Source organism: Carcharhinus amblyrhynchos, chromosome 16, assembly GCF_965287045.1.
Source record: "Carcharhinus amblyrhynchos chromosome 16, sCarAmb.v2.hapA, whole genome shotgun sequence".
Lineage (NCBI taxonomy): Eukaryota > Metazoa > Chordata > Chondrichthyes > Carcharhiniformes > Carcharhinidae > Carcharhinus > Carcharhinus amblyrhynchos.
The window spans coordinates 51005738-51028574 of record NC_137339.1 but is presented as its reverse complement, the minus strand read 5'-3'; the positions used below and the strand labels follow the sequence as shown (position 1 = coordinate 51028574).

At 45.2% G+C, this 22837-nt stretch overlaps 1 protein-coding gene across 1 annotated transcript in view; it reads right to left on the bottom strand.

Moving 5' to 3' along the window:
• LOC145354006 (solute carrier family 35 member H1-like) overlaps window positions 1-22837 on the bottom strand; it is a 47593-nt gene that overhangs the window by 14054 nt on the left and 10702 nt on the right. The window contains exons 5-7 of the mRNA XM_080205080.1: window positions 17315-17483; window positions 6590-6673; window positions 4333-4508 (exon numbers count right to left, since the gene is read on the bottom strand). Coding sequence (XP_080061206.1) covers window positions 4333-4508; window positions 6590-6673; window positions 17315-17483 — 429 coding nt within the window. The remainder of the gene's footprint in view (window positions 1-4332; window positions 4509-6589; window positions 6674-17314; window positions 17484-22837) is intronic.

Below are 22837 nucleotides of genomic sequence, written 5' to 3'. Positions count from 1 at the left end.
ATTCTCTATAGTTATCTTAAAACTAATGGAATTATGGTCTGTGATCCAAAAATGATGCTTCACTAACACTTCTGTTCCCTGCCCTTCTTTATTTCCCAAGAGGAGGTCAAGTTTTGCCCCCTCTATAGTCAGGCCATCCACATACTGAATGAGAAATTCCTTTGCCCGACTCTGCTCTACAGCAGAACCAGGTGTGATGCCACAGGCCTGGCTGCTGCTGGTATCTTCCCCTGGCAGGCTATCTCCCCTCAACAGTATCCAAAATGGTATACCTATTTGAAAGGGGAATAGCCACGGGGTACTAATGCATGTTACAATGTAAATTAAATCAAATAATGTTTTAAAAAGTTTGAGGAGCATTAGTAGCCAACTGGCGCCTCTTTTAAGTGGTCTCTCATCATGTGCAAGCCTTTCCAGCAATTTAGTATTACATAGTTTTACCAATGCAGCAGGTCATTCAGCCATTCGATCTATGCTGACGATTATGCTCCATACAAGCCTCCATCTCTCCTATTTCATCTAATTCCCATTAACAGTTTCTGTTTTTCTGCTTCATGTATGTACATAGCTTCTCCTTAAATGCATCTATGCTTATTGCCTCAAGTGCACGTGGTAGTAAGATCTATATCCTAACCAAGGTATTATAATTTATGTTTCCTAATTCTGTCTCACCCATAAGTGGAAACATCTTCTCTACATTTACCCTATCAAACCCCTCCATAAATCTACCAAATCGTCTCCCAGTCTTTCCCTTTCTGGAGAAAACAAAACCCAAAATATTCAATCTTTTTTGATGATAGATTTAACCTCAAAGTTCTGGTATCATTCTGTAAGCACAGTAAGAAGTCTCACAACACCAGGTTAAACTCCAACTGGTTTATTTGGTAGCACAAGCCACAAGCTTTCAGAGCACTGCTCCTCTTGATGATGACCTTGTTGATTCTACATCACCTGATGAGGTGATTCTTCATCATTTATAGCAGAGACGAGTTCATTCTATGGCAAGTGTGATTTAGTAAGAAATCTCACAACACCAGGTTGAAGTCCAACAGGTTTATTTGGTAACATAAACCACCAGCTTTTGGAACACTGCCCTTTCAGGTAAGTGGGGGTGCCTGATGAAGGGGCAGCACTCCGTAAGCTAGTGGCTAGTGCTACCCAAATAAATCTGTTGGACTTTAACCTGGTGCTGTGAGACTTCGTACTGTGTTTACCCCAGTTCAATGCCAGCATCTCCACATCAAGTGTGATTTAACCAAGGTTCTGTACAAGCTTAATATAACTTCTCTGTTTTTCAATGCTGTGGAGATGCCAGTGTTGGACTGGGGTAAACACAGTAAGAAGTCTCACAACACCAGGTTAAAGTCCAACAGGTTTATTTGGTAGCAAAATCCACTAACTTTTGGAGCGCTGCTCCTTCGTCAGGTAAGTGGGAGTTCTGTTCACAAACAGGGCACATTAAGACACGAACTCAATTTACAAAGTAATGGTTGGAATGCAAATCTTTACAGCTGATCAAGTCTTAAAGTTACAGACGATGTGAGTGGAGAGAGCTTCAAGCACAGGTTAAAAAGATGTGTATTGTCTCCAGACAGGACAGTGAGTGAGATTTTGCAAGCCCAGGCAAGTCATGGGGGTTACAGATAATGTGACATGAACCCAAGATCCCAGTTGAGGCCATCCTCATGTATGCGGAACTTGGCCATCAGTCTCTGCTCAACGACTCTGTGCTGTTGTACGTCATGAAGGTTGCCTTGGAGAACACTTACCCGAAGATCAGAGACCGAATGCCTGTGACCGCTGAATTGTTCCCCAACAGGAAGAGAACACTCTTGCCTAGTGACTGTTGAGCGGTGTTCTTTCATTTGTTGTCATAGTGTCTGCATGGTCTCCCCAATGTACCATGCCTCAGGAAATCTTTTCCTGCAGTGTATGAGATAGATAATGTTGGCTGAGTTACAAGAGTATGTACCTTGTACCTGGTGGATGGTGTTCTCATGTGAGACGATGGCATCCGTGTCGATGATCCAGCATGTCTTGCCGAGGTTGCTGTAGCAGGGTTGTGTGATGTTGTGGCCACTGTTCTCCTGAAGGCTATGTAGTTTGCTGCAGACAATGGTCTATTTGAGGTTGTGTGGTTGTTTGAAGGCAAGAAGTGGGGGTGTGAGGATGGCCTTGGCAAGATGTTCGTCTTCATCAATGACATGTTGAAGGCTCTGGAGAAGACGTCGTAGCTTCTCCGCTCGGGGAAGTACTGGACGACGAAGGGTACTCTGTCTGCCGTGTCCCGTGTTTGTCTTCTGAGGAGGTCGGTGCTGTTTTTCGCTGTGGCTTTAACGTTAAAGAAGCCATCCCCTATGGACAAGCCCTCCACATACACAGGATCTGCCCTGATGAGGAGGATTGCAACAGACACCTCCAGTTGCTGAAAGATGCCGTCATAAGAACAGGATATGGTGCTCGATTCATCGATAGACAGTTCCGATGCGCCACAGCGAAAAAACTGCACTGACCTCCTCAGAAGACAAAAATGGGACATGGCAGACAGAGTACCCTTCGTTATCCAGTACTTCCCCAGAGCAGAGAAGCTACAATATCTTCTCCAGAGCCTCCAACACGTCATTGATGAAGACGAACATCTCGCCAAGGCCATCCCCACACCCCCACTTCTTGCCTTCAAACAACCACACAACCTCAAACAGACCATTGTCCGCAGCAAACTACCCAGCTTTCAGGAGAACAGTGACCACAACACCACACAACCCTGCCACAGCAACCTCTGCAAGACTTGCTGGATCATTGACACGGATGCCATCATCTCACGTGAGAACACCATCCACCAGGTACACGGTACCTACTCTTGTAACTCGGCCAACATTGTCTACCTGATACGCTGCAGGAAAGGATGTTCCGAGTCATAGTACACTGGGGAGACCATGCAGAGACTACGACAACGAATGAATGAAACACCACTTGACAATCACCAGGCAAGATGTTCTCTTCCTGTTGGGGAACACTTCAGCAGTCACGGGCATTCGGTCTCTGATCTTTGGGTAAGCGTTCTCCAAGGCGGCCTTCACAACACACGACAGCGCAGAGTCGCTGAGCAGAGACTGATAGCTAAGTTCCACGCACAAGAGGACAGCCTCAACCGGGATCTTGGGTTCTTGTCACGTTATCTGTAACCCCCATGACTTACCTGGGCTTGCAAAATCTTACTAACTGTCTTGTTTGGAGATAATGCACAACTCTTTATCCTATGCTTAAAGCTCTCTCACTCACATTGTCTGTACCTTTAAGGCTTGATTACCCATAAAGACTCACATTCCAACCATTATTTTGTAAATTGAGTTTGTGTCTTTATATGCCCTGTTTGTGAACAGAACTCCCACTTACCTGACAAAGGAGCAGTGCTCCAAAGCTAGTGGATTTCACTACCAAATACACTTGTTGGACTTTAACCTGGTGTTGTGAGACTTTTTACTGTGTTTCAATGCTGCCCCATAGAAATGAATTTTATTTACTTTTTAATGGCCTTATTAACCTGTGTCATCACGTTTTTCCTCCCAGTTCTCTCTGCTCATCTACCCTTTAAGACACTTATTGTCCAAGGAATACATGACCTTCATATTCATCCTACGAAAATAAACCACCTCTCACAGATCTATGAAGAAGTTCATTTGCAAATTACACACCTATTCTCCAAGTTTATTAATTTCTTCCTGCATTTTGTACTGTTCTCTATATTAATTGTATGCCCTCATTTGGTGTGGTCTGTAAATTTTTACATTTTATTTCCAATTCACAAGTCCACAACATCGGTCCCCGCACCACTTCTCACATTTTTGTCTATCAGCAGGACGGCACCATGATCCAATTGGGTTTGGGTGAGGGTATCTAACCGAAACGCAAAGACCTCTTTACAGATGTCAACTGACTAGTGCAGTGTATTTCCAGTACTTTCTAGTTTTAATACAGCTAAACTGATTCTATCCCCAATCACATACTCTCAAACAGGGGTTGCTTAAATAGCCATATACAAAAAAGTCTTCTAAAAAAAGTCTTTTTGCACATCAAATGATGATTACAGCACGGATTATATTTGCAACCTATGCGCCATCACAATCAATCACATTCTGAGAATTACAAGCCACTCCTATAACAATGGGCCAATAGAGATCCGATGAAATTTCCCAACGTGACTTTGTCTTTCAAACGCCAAATGATCCAGATGGCATTCTTAGGATGGTAGTATTTACTTCAGATCACAGCACCTTCAATTCTTTTTGTTTTCATTGTCTGAACAAACACTTGATGACCGAAATGGCTCACCTTAAAAATTCCTGCTACAGATAGGGTCAAGCTGGATGTTTTAGAAACAAGCAGGAATTCGGAGAAGCACAGTCCAAATGCCAGAAAGCCCCCTGCTGCCAACACAAACATCATATGCAGCAAAGTTGATGTCTCATGGTAACGAAACAGTTTCTCCGAGGCAGACAGGCTTAGTCCTTGAGAAAGGGAAAGCTCAATGTTAGCTGAGCACAGAGGACCAGCCAAGCAATAGTGACTCAATTTTAATACACAATTATAAGGGGCAATTTTAGCCCAGAGAGGACAGCAACATAGGTGCAAAATATGAAGAGAATCAGGAAACGTCGGTGACGTCATGAGGTTCATGCCCACAAAGGGCAAGTACCTCATTTTAATCGACCTAAATAATTTTTAATAGGATTAGCTAGCCCCCCCATCACATGATCCTCCCCCTTACAGAATATTCAAACCTCACTGATGTGACAGGTTTACAACAGCTTTTTTAAAAATGGGATTCTGTCAAGGAGATCCCTCCAAGGGCACAGAGGTAGGTACAGCCCTCTGGGGGAGAGGGGCATGTCCTAGCAGTGCCCTTTGGCACAGTTTGGCACTACCAGGTTGGCAGTTTTAATTTATGTGCAGTGGTGGTGGTGGGAGAGTGGGCACAGAGGCAGAGGGGAAGAACTTGCAGGAGCCCCAGCAGGAGGGATGGGAGGGGGTGGGGGCTGTGATACTTTTGCAGTAGTGAAAGGGGGAGCACCTGATTGTCTGGTGGGGTGGCTGACAGAGGGGCAGCGGAGGGTTGGGGAGCCCCCGATACCCTGTGGGAAGTGTTAAACTTCAGAGCTGATTAGAGTGCCCTTTAAAGATGGCACCTCAATCAATGTAAAGCCCCACCCACTCACTTTTTTCCTTAGAGAGGCTCAAGTTCCAGAGAGAAAACTGGCCAGTGCAACAGGAGAGCTACATGCCAGTTTTCAGTCTGAGCCTGACACTTTGAAAAAACATGGTAAGATTCCACCCATAATATTACATCACAACACAATAAATAGGACAAAAATAGGCCATTCAGCTCCACTAGTTTACTCATGCTCCACTTGAGCTTCCTCCCATTTTTATTCATTTAAGCCTATCTGCATTTCCTTCTGTTCTTTTTCCTTCTCTGAGGATAGAGAGTGTGTGGAACTTTCTTCTGCAAAGACTGGTAGAGGCCAGGTCATTGAATATTTTTAAGTCAAAGGTAGGTTAATTGCCTTGTTAGTCAAGAATCTATAGGTCACGGGGGTGGTAGATGGTATAGTGAGGCAAGACAAATGTTTAATAGACAGCAAACATGAAAGACACTAATCACAGAATGGCAAAACACCAACAAAAGTTGTATATCGGTGTACTTCGCCACATTAAATCTGTTGTCCCACAAAAAATAGGTAACAAATAGTACTGAAGTGAAATTCATTAATAAGAACATTTTAGCTGAATAATTAAGGAGGACTCTTGCTGACAAGCACATACACATGGCACATGGGTATAGGGTTAAGGAAAGACCGTGAGACACTCCACAGCTTGCCACCACTCACTGTTTAAGTATGCAAGAAAATTGAACACATACATAACTACCTTTAGAGGTGAGGGGAAGAAACCAGTGTCATTTGGGGATATCCATTGAGCAGTCAGTACCAGGATTTGGTAGAAATGGGACACGTTCAAGGTCCCCAAAAAGCCTCTCCCAAATCTCATAATTTTTGCCCCAGTGTTCTCGCACCTTTTTTGTCTTCCAAAGTTCTTGTAATAAAGTTTTGCTCCAAACACTCTTGGAACCTATCTTCCCATGACCCGATGCCCACTATTCCCTCTCCAATCTTCTCAACACTTTGCTGTCTTTCTCTGACCATACCACCCCATTTCTAGTACTCCCAAAGCCCAGAAACATCAGTGTAAATCAAAAGAAAAATTATCACCTGGATCAACTCCAGAGATGCCAAACAATTCTTTCGTTTAATGCATTTAAATGCATTACAATACAAAACATGGCTTTGAGGTACTGCTAGAAATTTTTAAAGAAAATAGAACAAATATAACAATTTGTGATACTCCAAGTAGAGTCTCCAAAGCAAACAAGCACAAAGTTGCACTGAGGCAATGCAATGTACACTGCAATCCCATTAGGTACAGGATATCATATGTACACTGATTACAGTGATCTTTATTTGGTCTTTGCTGCTCTTTGCTCAGTCCTGCAGCTTATTGGCCATTATGTCAGCAAAACGCTCAAACATACCTTCATTGATCAGAAATAATGGGAAAAGGCCAATGAACATCAGTGGCTGGAGATGGTACATCGTGTCAATGGGATTCTGTAAACCTGAGTGAGACAAATTAAAGTTTAGCCACTTCCTGGGAAAACTGAAATAACAAATATCTACTGCAAATGGTTTTATAATAGCCAAAATAAAGCCAAAGCCGTGGAAAAAAGGAAGGAAAATAAAAGTCATCATACCAGTAACAACTGCAATTACAAATATTCAGGCAGGTAGCAGACATGACTTGATCACTAATAAATAAACTTTTGGAGTGGCACAGTGGTTAGCACTGCTGCCTCACAGCACCAGGGACCTGGGTTCAATTCTTGGCTTGGGTCACTGTCTGTGAGGGATTCCTCCCACAGTCCAAAGATGTGAGGTTCAGTGGATTGATCATGCTAAATTGTCCCTTAGTGTCAGGAACTAGCTAAGGTAAATGCATGGGGATAGGGCCTGGGTGGGATTGTGATTGGTTGCAGACTCGATGGGCCGAATGGCCTCCATCTGCACTGTACGATTCTATGATTCTACGATCTTGCCCCACCAAAGCGAAAATTATGCATGCGGAGGAATGGAGCCATTTCCATGGAGTTGCGTCTGCCAAATCAGATTTTCTAATTTGAGCTTTCCACCTCCATGGCAAACATCCATCCCTTACAGTATACAGTTTCAAACTGTAATAATTCAATTTCCTTTCCTTCTGTCCACCCTCCGCCTCAGAGTACATATGTGTCAGGTACATTCAAAAAGGGCTCAAATTCAGTTTGGTGTCAAACTGGTTATCAGTCATATTTTAGAACTGGTATGCTGTAGTTCACTTAACCAACAATCTGCCAAAGAAGAAAGCATAATTGTTTTCATTGTTGGCAGCTAAATTCTGCTAGTTGGACAGGGCCAAACACAGTCTCACTTTGAGTCTCTGTTCAACTGATGTCTGACCTAGTTTTACCAGCAACAACAGATGAGATGGGCACATTGATATGTCTGTCATTCCTTCCAGCTCACAGACATGGGAGTTTGGTGCTGAATGCTGCTGGATAAAAGGGATGAGTAATCTAGGTGCAAGTTTTAATGTATAATGAGTAAATAAAATAGTGAGCCACTTACAGTGAGCAGATCAAGCAATTACTCCCCTATTGTTTCCTTGAGAGATCACTTTTATTGCATTTAAAGATGCGGTAATTAATTTCCACAGCCTCTGTTGATGCCTTAGCTGTTTGTATTTGCAAGGCAGTAATACGAAGTGAAAGAGGTATAAAAAATAATTGAACAGACTCATTAATGGAACATTGTCTTGTATCTCAGAAAATGGAATACAAAGGACCTGATTTTACTATTTTGATTCTAAGTGCTGGGATTTGGGATTTCAAGTGGACTTGAAACTGGGAGTGTTTAAGATCCAACTTTCAGATCCATTCTCAGGCACCGCCATATGCACACGGCCTGAAAAAGAATCAGCGATTCTGAATCGCGCTGCAGAAGCCTGTGGGCAGGGCTTACTGCTCGTGAAACACTGCTGCTCCAATCAACACCTCCAACTGCACATACTCACAAAAAAAATTGAATGCTACTCCCCTACCACATCGCACCCAGACTGGATAATGCCTCCCCCTGGCCCCCACAAACATTGCCTCACCCTCACAACATTACTGACCCCTTATCCCCCCCAAACCAAGCCACGCAGACTGATTGCGACCCCCTACGATCTCAGGGAGAGCGGCAGTGGCCCACCTCCCTCCCCGTCTCAAGTCTCATCCCTGACCTTCCTGCACAAGACCCCCATCTCCTCTGGACTCCGATGACTGTGACACCTCCCTCTCTCTCCCCTGTCTCCAATCACTGAGGCACTCATCCACCACCCCCCTCCTCCCGCCATCCCCCACCCCGCCCACCCCCTCCATCAGCACACCTGCAAGTGCTCATTTGCCTTCTCAATGCTAACAAGCAAACAGTATGTAACTTGCCAGAATGCTCTGCCAAACTGCCTGCAGCTGATCTGTGCAGGAAGGTCAGGGGTGAGGCTTGAGGTAGGGGGGGTCCGCAGCTGATCTGCCCTAACGAGGGGCAGCTCCATTAAAAACTCAAGATGGACAGTTAGGCAGGCATTCCTGTACAAAATGTGTGCATAACCACTCCCTGATTCTCTGAGGGCAAACTTGGGAGGCTGCTGGATGCAGCAAAGACAAGGTGGGACCCCCCCCTCCCCCGCCCGCGACGTAAACCAAGGGAGGGGGCTAATGGAAATGCGGCGTGGGAGAAAGTTGCCACCTTGGTCAGTGCCAGGGCACTGGCCCCCCAAACTGGGAAGCAGTGCCTGAAAAAAGTCAATGACCTCATCCATGCAGCAAGGAGGAGTGGTGAACCTTATTTGCATCATCTCCCATATCTCTCCCAGATTGTCCCATCCCCGGCATGCTGCATGCTTCCAGCTCCTGACCTCCAAGCATCTTCTTCCTATCCCTCCAAATGAGCCCCACTGTGCGTGCCCTCTAAGGGCCACCACCTGATACTCTGCAGGAGTCACACCACCAAGACAGGGGATGGTGAGCCAGGCTTCCGGGTCCTCATCCTCTTTGAGGAGAGGGTGCTGGAGCTCTCCAGAGAAGGGGAGATGTGGGCTGTCAGCGACAGCATTGTCAGGCTGCCGTCAAGGTGTGAGCATCTGTCATTCCTTCAATCATTTTGAGGCAACTTCTTGCGGGCATGAGTTACAGCTACAAGGGGAGATGTATGAAGTATGTTTATTTGCACAGAGAGGGTACTGAGTGCTTGGAACTCTCTGTCGGGGGAGGTCATGGATGCCGATACAATAGTGACTTTTAAGGGGCATCTCTACAGCTTTGTGAACAGGGTGGGAATAGAGATGTATGAGATTGAGTATGTGGACATTAAGAAAGAGGATGTGTTGGAAGTTTTGAATAGCATCAAGAATCACTGGGACCGGATGAGATGTACCCCAGGTTACTGTGGGAGGCCAGGGAAGAGATTGTAGAACATCTGGCGATGATCTTTGCATCATCAGTGGAGACGGGAGAGGTTCCGGACGATTGGAGGATTGCGAATGTGGTTCCTATATTCGAGAAAAGTAATAGGATAGCCCAGGAAATTACCGATCGGTGAGTCTAACCTCAGTGGTTGATAAGTTGATGGAGAAGATTCTGAGGGACAGGATTTATGAACATTTAGAGAAGTTTAATATACTCAACAGTAGTCAGCATGGCTTTGTTAAAGGCAGATCGTGTCTTACGAGCCTGGTTGAGTTCTTTGAAAATGTGACTAAATACACTGACAAAGGAAGAGCGGTAGATGTGATTTATATGGACTTCAGCAAGGCGTTCGATAAGGTCCCCCATGCAAGACTTCTTGAGAAAGTGAGAGGGCATGGGATCCAAGGGGCTGTTGCCTTGTGGATCCAGAACTGGCTTGCCCGCAGAAGGCAGAGTGTAGATTGTAGATGCGTCTTTTTCTGCATGGAGGTCGATCACCAGTGGAGTGCCCCAGGGATCTGTTCTGGGACCCTTGCTGTTTATAATTTTCATAAATGACCTGGATGAGGAAGTGGAAGGATGGGTTGGTAAGTTTGCTGATGACATGAAGGCTAGTGGTGTTATGGATAATTTGGGCGGAGAAGTGGCAGACGAACTTCAACCCGGATAAATGTGTAGTGGTCCATTTTGGCAGGTCAAATGGGATGAAGGAGTATAATATCAAGGGTAAGACTCTTAGCAGTGTAGAGGCTCAGAAAGATCTTGGGGTCTGGGAAGTAGGTACAGAGGAGACATCAGGGATAGGTTTTTCACTCAGAGGGTAGTGGGTGAGTGCATTTGGCTGCCATCAGTGGTGGTGGAGGCAAATTCGATAGGGTCTTTTAAGAGACTTCTGGATCAGTACATGGGACTTAATAGAATTGAGGGTTATAGGTAAGCCTAGGAGGTAGGGATATCATCGGTGCAACTTGTGGGCCGAAGGGCCTGTTTGTGCTGTCATTTTTCTATGTTCTATATGGTCTCCGGAAGGGTAGGGGGTTACAGATCAGATGGGCAGCCTGGTCACTACAGGCTTGGAGGGCTGAAGGGCCTGTTCCTGTGATGTAATTTTCTTGATTCTTTATTCTATGTTCATTGGAGACAGGTGAATCATATGTCTGGCATCCCAGATTCCTTTCCCTCCCTTGCACTTAGCTTTTTGTCCTGTGTTGCAGAGACAGAGCCGGACACCCCAGGCCTTCTGGAACACAGGCCCCTGCTGCTGCTCCCACCCATGTGACAAATCTTCGGAGGATATGCAGGAGGGGCTGACGACCACACTGGATTGTTGGGAGGAGTCCCAAAGCTTTCAGGTGGATCAGCTATTGCCTGTCTGCAGGGCCCTGCAGTGGAAAGCCTGGGGACGAGAATCCTCACCATGAGTAGCAGGCTCCAAGCGTTGGCCAAGTCACACCAGCCAACTGAGGGACTGAGCAGGCTTCTCGAGATTCTGTGGCTGAGAGGCTCGAGAATTTGCAGGAGAGACAGTGGAACAGTGATGAGACATAGCGGGCTATGGCAGTAGCCATTGAGAACATGGTCCAGTCTCAGAGCGTCATGGCTGAGGGGTTGCAGAGCACGGCCCAGACTCAGAGGGTACTTGCTGCGGCCATTGAGAGGTGAACCCCGACTCAAGTGACCAATGCAGAGAGCTCGACCACCATGGATAGGATGCAGGTGGTCCTACAGGACCAGCAGTGCCAGGTGACGCTGGAGTTTCTGGAGCTCACTGGCATCTCACTGAGTGGCCCAAGGGCCCACAGGAACCCCAAGGGAAGAGCAAGGGCTCAAGCCCATGCCCGGCCTTCCAGCCGGGAGACTGTAGTTATGGCTATACCTTCTGACTCTGCTTTCCTAACACTAGGGCAGCTCAGGGGCAACGGGAATAAGACGGCGCCATGGAAACATCCAGACATCTGGAAGCAGGCTAGGGCCTTCAAGGTCCAGGGCCTCCAGAAGACACCCACCAGGCACATCACAGGCCATAGGCATGGTAACCACCTCCGATGTACATTTGGAAGTTTTAGTGACACTGAGTTGGCATGGGTGAAGGCTGCACTAGTTAGAAAGATACTTACGCACCTTAACGTTTTCTGTTCACAAGTTTTTACGTTGAATGTCTTATTTAAACATCTTTATTGTAAATAAGTGTTTTTTCACCATCCACCTGTGATTTATTTGTCTTGATTATGAATCCTCTTCCATTGGTGATCGCTGGAGAGATGCTTCACGTTGATGTCAGCTGGGGAGGCCCCTCAATGCTGTGTCACTGACAAAACAAAGGCATGGTTTCCGCAGACCCATGAGCGATTCCCTCTCATCCGCCCACCCCATCAGCCCCAGCACTCTGTCTGAGGGCTTCAGATCCCTTATCCACTACACAGGCTTGGGCTTATGTGACAGCGTGCATGTGGAGCTCAGGTAGGGGTCAGACTAGTTTGCATTAGGGCATCATCATAATGCTGCTTAGCAAATCATCATCACCCTCCTGCCTGCCAAAAACTCACTAACACAGCCTACTCAGACCCACCACTCTGGTATGACAATGTACAGAATATAAAGGAATTTTGTGGGGGGGGTGATCAGGACCTTCCCTGGTGCCCTCACATGCCTCATTTGGCTGCCAGCCCTCGAGTGCCTGATTAGTGTTCCTCGGCATGCTCTTCCTCCTCGTCCTCATCCTCCTCCTCCTCCTGCTGGTCGTCCTCATCCTCCTCCTCCTCCTGCTGGTCGTCCTCATCCTCCTCATCCTCCTCCTCCTCCTGCTGGTCGTCCTCATCCTCCTCCTCCGTCTCCTGTTGGTCGTCCTCATCCTCCTCCTCCTCCTGCTGGTCGTCCTCATCCTCCTCCTCCTCCTGCTGGTCGTCCTCATCCTCCTCCTCCTCCTCCTGCTGGTCATCCTCATCCTCCTCCTCCTCTAGCACACCCATAGTGCATGCTCTCCTTCTGGAGATTGACCAGATGTTGGACACTGTGCCGCTGATGTCTCCATCTGTGGCTGGGGGAATTGGCGGGGGGTGCTGTCACTGTGGATGTGCTAGAGCAAGCAGCATTCCCTAACCTCTACAGGTGTTCCTCTCCATCTCCTCCCTTCAGAGTGACAACATGGCTTTTTCTATGCAACCAATAGATCTAGCTGTTGTTTTGGTTGCTGCTGGAGCTCAAAGAATTGTGGGCACAAGAGGCTGGGCCTTACCACTTCCAGGACCAGAGGGAGACAGCCACCAGAGGCAGGAGGTGGCCACCATTCACCAGGTGGGAGGGGTCATAGGAGAAGGAGATAGCAGAGACTCCAGCAGTTCTATGCATGAGTGTCCTTTGACCAGATGTTGGACACTGTGCCGCTGATGTCTCCAAGGACACTCATGCATAGAACTGCTGGAGACAGCAGCCGATTCCACTCACTCACCACCCTCTGAGTAAAAAACTTACCCCTAACATCTCCTCTGTACTTGCTTCCCAGCACCTTAAACCTGTGTCCTCTCGTAGCAACCATTTCAGCCCTGGGAAATAGCCTCCAAGAATCCACCCTATCTATTCCTGTCAACATTTTATAAACCTCTATCAGGTCGCCTCTCAACCTTCGTCTCTCCAGGGAGAAGAGACCTAGTTCCCTCAACCTATCTTCATAAGGCATGCCTCCCAATCCAGGCAACATCCTTGTAAATCTCCTCTGCACCTCTCAATAGCTTCCACATCCTTCCTGTAGTGAGGCGACCAGAACTGCGCACAGTACTCCGAGTGGGGTCTGACAAGGGTCTTATAAAGTCACCTCTGACCTGGGAAAAAGCTTCCCACTATTCACCCTATCTATATCCTTCATAATTTTGCACATCTCTGTTAGGTTTCCCCTCATTCTCCGTCTTTCCAGGGAGAACAACCCCAGTCTACCCAATCTCTCCTCATAGCTAAGACCCTCCATACCAGGCAACATCCTGGTAAACCTTCTCTGCACTCTCTCTAAAGCCTCCACGTCCTTCTGGTAGTGCGGCGACCAGAATTGGATGCAGTACTCCAAATGTGGCCTAACCAGTGTTCTATACAGCTGCAACATCACACTCCAGCTTTTATACTCTATACCCCATCCTATAAAGGCAAGCATACCATTACCTTCTTCACCACCTTCTCCACCTGTGCTGCCACCTTCAGGGATTTGTGGACTTGCACACCTAGGTCCCTCTGTGTTTCTATACTCTTGATAGCCCTGCCATTTACTGTATAACTGCCCCTTACATTAGTTCTTCCAAAATGCATCACCCCATATTTATATGCATTAAATTCCAGATAAATTTATCGCATTTATCTGGATAAAATCTGGATGTTTCTCTTATGGGAGAGACTAGAACTAGGGGACAGAGATTAAAAATAATGGAGTGGAGAATTCCTTTCTCTGAGGGTTGTTGGTCTGTGGAATGCTCTTCTCTATAGATCACGAGAGGCAGAGTCCTTGAATATTTTTAAAGCTGAGTTATGTAACATTCTTGATTAGCAAGGGAGTCAAGGGATGTAGCAGGCAGAAGGAAAATGGAGTTGGGGCCACAATCAGGTCAACCATAATCTATCAGATGGTGCAACAAGCACAACGTTATCCCTGGTGTTTTTTTAAATTCCTTAATCTGTTTTTTTGTGATATTGATTATCTGATCATTACGTTGCTGAACTTGGGTATTTATTGTGACCAAATTGGTTGACATTGGGGAAAGGCTAGATACAGCCCGATTAGGCAGGAGCTTAGGGATACAGACTGAGATAGGCTGTTGGAAGGCAAGACCACGTTAGGCATGTGGGAGTCTTTCAAGGGAAAACTGCAATGGGTGCAGGAAAGGCATGTGCCGGTTAGGAGGAAGGATGGGAAAGGTAGGATGAGAGAGCCGTGGATTACTGGAGATGTAGAAGACCTGGTTAGGAAGAAACGAGAGGCGTATGTCAGATCTAAGCAGCTGGGAACGGAGAGAGCATTGAAGGAATACAGAGAGAGTAGGAGGGATCTCAAAAGGGGAGTTAGGAGAGCAAAAAGGGGGCATGAGATGGCTTTGGCAGGTAGGATTAAGGAGAATCCAAAGGCGTTTTACTCCTATCTTAGGAGCAAAAGGATGGCTAGGGGTAAAATCGGTCCTCTCAGGGACAGACGAGGGGAATTGTGCTTAGACGCTGAAGGAATGGGGGAGATCCTGAATGAATACTTTGTGTCGGTATTCACGAAGGAGAGGGGCTTGATGTCTGGTACAGTCATCAAGGGAGCGGTAGACCAATTGAAAGATCTATCGGTTACGAGGGAAGAAGTGTTAGGGCTTTTAGGTACCTTTAAAACCGATAAATCTCCGGGGCCCGATGGCATTTATCCTAGGCTGCTTAGGGAGGCGAGAGATGAGATTGCTGGGCCTCTGATGCAAATCTTTGTCTCTTCTTTGGACACAGGTGAGGTCCCAGAGGACTGGAGGATAGCGAACGTGGTACCGTTGTTTAAAAAGGGTAGGAGGGATAACCCGGGTAACTATAGGCCGGTGAGTTTAACATCAGTGGTAGGCAAGTTGATGGAGAGGATTCTTAGGGATAGGATGTACAAGCACTTAGAGTGTTGTGATCTGATTGAGGATATACAGCATGGCTTTGTAAAGGGGAAGTCTTGCCTTACGAATCTGGTAGAATTTTTTGAGGAGGTGACAAAAACGGTCGACAAAGGACGAGCCGTTGATGTTGTCTATATGGATTTCAGTAAGGCGTTTGACAAAGTCCCGCATGGTAGGTTGGTAGAGAAGATTAAAGCTCATGGGATATGTGGCCAGGTATCTAGATGGGTAGAGAACTGGCTTGCAAAGAGGAGTCAGAGAGTAGTAGTGGAGGGGTCCTTTTCTAGCTGGAGGTCTGCCACTAGTGGTGTGCCGCAGGGCTCAGTACTGGGACCTCTTCTCTTTGTAGTGTATATAAATGATTTGGAAGAGGGAGTAGGTGGTGTGATCAGCAAATTTGCCGATGACACCAAGATGGCTGGATTAGCGGGCAGTGAGGAGCAGTGTCTGGCAATACAATGGGATATTGATAGGCTGGTATATTGGGCAGATACATGGCAAATGGAGTTTAATCCGGATAAATGTGAGGTGATGCATTTTGGCCGGAATAACGTAGGGGGGAGTTATATGATAAAGGGTAAGCCCATAAGGAGTATAGAATCACAGCGAGACCTGGGGGTGCAAGTGCACAAGTCTTTGAAGGTGACAGTGCAAGTGGAGAGTGTGGTGAAGAAAGCCTATGGTATGTTAGCCTTTATAGGAAGTGGTATAGAATATAAGAGCTGGAGTCTAATGTTGCAGTTGTACAGAACGTTGGTTAGGCCGCATTGAGTACTGTGTCCAGTTCTGGTCGCCTTACTACCGGAAGGACATGGAGACTCTGGAGAGAGTGCAGAGGAGGTTTACCAGGATGTTGCCTGGTATGGAAGGACTGGGGTATGAGGAAAGATTGAATAAATTGGGGCTCTTTTCCCTTGAAAGATGGCGACTGAGGGGGGATCTAATAGAGGTATATAAGATAATGAAGGGTATAGATAAACAGAGGTAAGCTATTTCCTATGATAGAGACACACAGGACAAGGGCCATGGGCCTTAAGGTGAGGGGGGGAGAGGTATAACACAGATATTAGAGGGAGGTTTTTCACACAGAGGGTAGTGGGGGTATGGAATGCTCTGCCAAGTAAGGTGGTGGAGGCAAACATGCTAGAGTTGTTTAAGAGTAACTTAGACAGGCACATGAGTAGGTTGGAGATGGGTGGATATAGGAGATTGTTTTAAATAAGGGTCATTAGCATTGGGGCGTCCCTGGTAAGGTAAATGGATATGGTACAATAATATTTTTTTTCTCTTTTTCATTCACAGGTTTTAAGTCGGTCCGCCTTGTGTCCAACGAGGGGCATACACACGATGGGTCATACTTGGGCTGCTCTTGGTTGTTCGAGATTGGCCTAGTGCTTCATGTCGTTAGTGTGTGCTTAAACTGGACCAGATACTGGGCAAGACGACAGCTCAGTGACTATCACTGATTGCTGTGCAGACACATGGATTTGGGCCGGTGTCTGTGGGAGTTTGCGCATTCTCCCCGTGCTTGCGTGGGTTTTCTCCGGGTGTTCCGGTTTCCTCCCACACCCCAAAGATGTGCTATTAGGCTGATTGGCAGTAATAAATTGTCCCTAAATTAGTTTCCCTCAATGTGGATGGCCATAAAACATTAGATAAGGGTCATGGGTGGAGGGGGGGGGACTGGTGGTGTTAAGATGGCGGCGCGGGCTCATTGGGCCGAAGGGCCTGTTTCCCGGGCTGATTTTGTTCTTTGTTCTTCTTCTTCTTCTTCTTCTTCTATCTTACAGTGTGACTACATTTTTACTTCATTGGCTGTAAAGTGCTTTGAGATTCCTGGTGGTTGTGAAAGGCTCTATTTAAATGCAAGAAGTTTGCTTTCCTTTCTAAATTTTGAATTCACTGTTAACTCCCTCTATGACATGCAAATTAGTTGTCCTGTTGAACCATGAGGAATGGTTGGTCTTTGTCAGGAGAACAAAGAGAGAAAACACAGCACATGTGCACAATATTACACACAGTACAACACTGACATAAAATCCCATCGTTTGCCTACCCAGCTCAGGTCTCACTTGAACAAACTGTGATACTGATATTTTGACATTACCTAGGTCTGCCTTCTGTGTAAGAATTTGTGTCAGTGTCCACCGTATCCCTCCGAGGAAGGATGCAACCAGCACCAGTATGAATCCTTCCAGGTTAAACTGAGTTGACTTGTATGTAAACATGAAGAGGCCTCCAGCTATTAACAAGACTACCATGATCAACCATGGCCGCTGGAAACAAAAATGGCAACAATGTTATTTAATAAACAACTGCAAACAATCAAATAGACCTCTATTCATTAAAGTAATCAGACAATATTCGCATACAAAACACATTTTCAGGAAACAGTTGATTAGTTTGTCCAAGTCCTTTAAAGGTTGAAGCCTGCAGACTTGAGGCCTCCCACAGCCAATGAGCACTACACTATAGTGGATACCAAGAACAATATTATAATTTGGTTCTATTAGGATTCTTTCTCTTTGTTCAAAGTTATTAAGGAAATTTTAAAAAAAATAAACATTTTCTGGCACTTTAAGGTTTAGGTTTCTCAAATTTGTTTACCAGATCAAATATTCAAGAACTTAAGCAAAGAAAATAATGCCAAGTGACAATAAGTATGTATGGAGGTGATTGTCAAAGTATATACCAGTGATAAGGAAAGATTTTAGAAAAAGAGATAATCAGCCATGGGTACTTAATGAAGTAAAGGAAGGTATCAAATTGAAAGAAAATGCATGCACAGTGGCAAAGATTAGTGGGAAACTAGAGGATTGGGAAATCTTTAAAGATCAACAGAATGCCACAAAAAAGCTATAAAGAAAAGTAAGATGGATTATGACAGTAAACTTGCTCAGAATATAAAAACAGAGAGCAAAAATTTCTACAAATATATAAAATGAAAACAGTGGCTAAAATAAATATTGGTCCTTTAAAGGATGAGAAGGGGGACGTAATAACTGAAAATGAGGAAATGGCTGAGGCATTGTACAGATATTTTGTGTCAGTCTACACAGTGGAAGACACAAATAACATGCCAAAAATTGATGACAAGAAGACTATTGCAAGTGAGGACCAAGAAACTATCAGTATCACTAAAGAGATAGTGTTGGGCAAGCTAATGGGGCTGAAGGTAGGCAACTCTCCTGCCCTGATGGAATGCGTCCCAGGGTATTAAAAGAGGTGGCGGGAGAAATAGCAAATGCACTAGTGGTAATTTAACAAAATTCGCTGGACTCTGGGGTGCTTCGTGCAAATTGGAAAACAGCAAACGTGACGCCACTGTTCAAAAAAGGGAATAGTCAAAAGGCGGGTAACTATACGCCAGTTTGCTTAACTTCTGTAGTGGGGAAAATGCTTGAATCGATCATCAAGGAGGAAATCGTGAGACATCTGGATATAAATTCTCCCACTGGGAAGGCGCAGCATGGGTTCATGAAGGGCAGGTCATGTTTGACTAACTTAGTGGAATTCTTTGAGAACATTACGTGCACGGTGGACAATGGGGAACCTGTGGGTGTGGTGTGTGTATCTAGATTTCCAGAAGGCATTTGACAAGGTGCTGCACCAAAGGCTGCTGCATAAAATAAAGGTGAACGGTGTTACGGGTAATATATTAGTATGGATAGAGGATTGGTTAACTAACAGAAAGCAGAGTGGAGTAAATGAGTGTTTTTCTGGTTGGTGATCAGTGACTAGTGTTCCTCAGTGATCACAACTGTTTACAATTTATACAGATGATTTGGAGCTGGGGACCAAGTGTAGTGTGTCAAAATTTGCAGATGACACTAAGATGGGTGGCAGAGCAAAATGTGCAGAGGACACTGAAAGGCTGCAAAGGGATATAGATAGTCCAAGTGAATGGGCAAAGGTCTGGCAAATGGAGTACAATTTTGGTAAATGTGAAGTCATCCATTTTGATAGGAATAAAAGCAAAATAGACCTTCATTTATATAGTAAAAAACTGCAGCATGCTGCTGTGCAGAGGGACCTGGGTGTCCTTGTGTATGAATCACAAAAAGTTGGTGCAGATGCAGCAGGTAATTAAGAAGGCAAATGGAATTTTGTCCTTCATTGCTAGAGGGATAGAATTTAAAAACAGCGAGGTTATGTTGCAGCTGTACGAAGTGTTGGTGAGACCACACCTGGAGTACTGTGTACAGTTTTGGTCTCCTTACTTGAGAAAAGATGTACAGGCACTGGAGGGGGTGCAGAGGAGATTCACTAAGTTGATTCCAGAGTTGACAGGGTTGGCTTATGAGGAGAGACTGAGTAGACTGGGGCTATACTCATTTTAATTTAGAAGAATGAGGAGAGATCTTATAGAAACATATAAGATTATGAAGGGAATAGATAAGATAGAAGCAGGGAAGTTATTTCCACTAGAAACTAGAACTAGGGGCATAGACTCAAAATAAAGGGAAGTACATTTAGGACTGAGTTGAAGAAGAACTTCTTCACACAAAGTTGTGAATCTGTGGAATTCCCTGCCCACTGAAGCAGTTGAGGCTACCTCATTGATGTTTTTAAGGCAAAGATAGATTATTTTTTGAACTGTAAAGGAATTAAGAGTTATGGTGAGCAGGCGGGTAAGTGGAACTGAGTCCACAAAAAGATCAGCCATGATCTTATTGAATGGCAAAGCAGGCTTGAGGGGCCAGGTGGCCTACTCCTGCTCCTAGTTCTTACGTTCTTATGACAGAACTACCCAAGAAACCATGCACTTATTCCATATCTCCATTTTATATTAGCCTCAAAAAAGGTCACTTATCAGATAGCAAGGTTAGGGTCCACTGTCAGTTGGCACAGCAATCTCAAAGGTTACTCAGCAACGCCGTCTCCACCTGCAGCAACAGCCAGTTAATAGCAAAGCAATGCTGTCACATTTCACAATAAACAAGGAAACTGCACAGCCCAAACTGCTCCTACAATTTCATAGATATGTGTCCAAAGTTGCTGATCATCCTGTGGGACAATTGAAACCACAATTTCATAAAGTGACATTGCATAGGATTACATAAGATATATGATACAAAAACAGATCATGCCAAAAATTTATGCTCCACTTGAGCCTCTTATTTTTCCAAATATATCATTGTAACTATCTATTCGTTTTTTCCTTATGCTTGTCTAGTTCCCCTTAAGTGCATTTATATTAAGTGTATTTATATTACTCACTTCAACCACTTTCTTTTTTAAGCACATGCCGTAATCACCAAGCTAGGCAATAGTTTCTGCAGCGGTTACATGGAGCTTTCTCAGCCCTCTGCTGAATTTTGTCAGGAGGCATTGATTAGGATGCACCACAGTTGCAATCTGGGCTTCCTGCAAGGCCACTTGTGTCAATTTGCTACACAAAGGCCTTGGCCAGCGCAGAAACAGTTGAGGAGTGCCCAATGTTGGCAGCTTGAATTCAGGTGACGTGTTGGTTCCATTCCAGCCATAGGGCCTATGCTGTTATGCCTTGGCACAATGGTCTTAGTCATACAGGCCAAAATGATGGGAAATGAGCAGCAGGTGAATTGGTAAGGCCCTTGTGCAGTGGCACACTTGGGTTGATGTAAACTTTCTTGTTGCAACCTCCCAGGTTATGTGCGGATGTTGCTTAGGGCTGGGAGCCAAGGAAATTGAGTTGATTGGAGGGTACCTGAGATGTTACACATTGTGGTGTTGAGCTGGGTATCTACAAGACTGGTGTGGCTTGAGTTGTACTATGCTGGTGCACAGTACTCTGCAGTCAAGTAGACAACAGCAAGAGCTGAGTTTCTTAAGGTTTCAGCATTTGCATCCCATGTAAAGCCAGCAAGTTTGCTGAGGAGATTATTCCATTTAAATCTTTGCTGCCACCCTGCTCAGATTTATTTTGTACCTCAGTATTCAGTCAAGCGTAACCCCATGCTAAAAGGGATGTTGAGACTTCTCTTGGCTGTGGCATTATGGAAGCAGAAGACGGTGCCATGTCTTACAGTAATTAGAGGCAAGAAGCTGGCCAATTTAGAAAAATGTCTGAGCCCAAGAGACACAGCAGATATCGTCAATATAGATGATGTTCAGAGAGGCGCTCCTTGTGGTAGTGAGTTCCACATCCTCACCATTCTTTGGGTTAACAAGTTTCTTCTGAATTTATATTGGATTTTAAGTAGCTATCTTATATTGATGGCCTCTGGCTATACTCTTTCCCTCAAGAAGAAACATTCTCTCGTAAACATTCCATCAAATTTTCTCATTTTAAAGATCTCTATTTAGTCATCCCTCAGCTTTCTTTGTTCAGAAGAAAAGTAACCCAGTCTGCCAATCCTTTTCTGATAGCTAAACCCATAGTGCTCAGATATAATTTTTGCAAGTCTTTCTGTACCTTCTCTATAACGTCTATTTCCATTTTATAAAATGGCGATCAGAATAACATGCAGTATTCAAAATGTGGTCTATCCAAAGGACAATACAGATTTAGCATAGTTTCTCTACTTTTCAATTCAACCCCTCTAGAAATAAAGCTTGGCTTGCTTTTTTTATGGTCTGACCAGTGATGCAACTTTTAGTGACTGGTGTTTTTGGTACTCACAGATCCATTATTTGCAATTTTAAAAAATGCAAACTATCTTTAAAATATACAGCACAAAGCATAAGGGATGCAAAAACAAGGCCCAGGAACTATACCTTGAAATTTACCCAGCAGTGTCACTCATTATGGAGTGTAAAAACGTCCCTAAGTTTTCACTGCACTTTTTTTCAAAACACCCCTTGCTACATGATACCAATTTTCACAGTGTAGTCTCACTCACAGCATACCTTGAACACTACATGTAGCTCATCCCAGCTTTAGGATCTACTCCCTTCTCATTGTCTAAAGCCCTAAATACTCCTTTTATGTGAATCAGCGATTTACCCAAACTTTTAATTTTATATAAGAACATAAGAAATAGGAGGAGTAGTAGGCCATCTAGCCCTTCGAGCCTGCCCCGCCATTCAATAAGATCATGGCTGATCTGTTGTGGCTCAGTTCCACTTTCCCGCCCTCTCCCCATAACCCTTAATCCCCTCTCTTATCAAGAACCCATCAACCCGCTTCTTAAAAATATTTAGCGAGGCAGCCTCCACCACTTCAACGGGCAGAGAATTCCAGAGATTCACCACCCTTTGAGTGAAGAAGTTCCTCCTCAACTCCGTTCTAAACCGCCTCCCCTTTATCTTGAGGCTGTGCCCCCTAGTCCTACTGTCTTTTTTGAGCGGGAAGAGTCTCTCCACCTCTATCCTATCCATCCCATTCATCATCTTATACGTCTCAATGAGATCTCCCCTCATTCTTCTAAACTCTAACGAGTACAAGCCTAGTTTATTCAGCCTCTCCTCATAGCTCAATCCCCTCAACTCCGGTATCAGCCTAGTAAACCTCCTCTGCACTCCCTCCAGGGCCAAAATATCCTTGCGCAGGTGCGGCGCCCAAAACTGCACACAGTACTCCAGCTGCAGCCTCACCAATGCCCTATACAGCTGCAGCAAGACCTCCCTACTTTTATATTCAATCCCCCTCGCTATGAAGGCCAGCATCCCATTTGCCTTCCTGACCACCTGCTGCACCTGCAAGCTG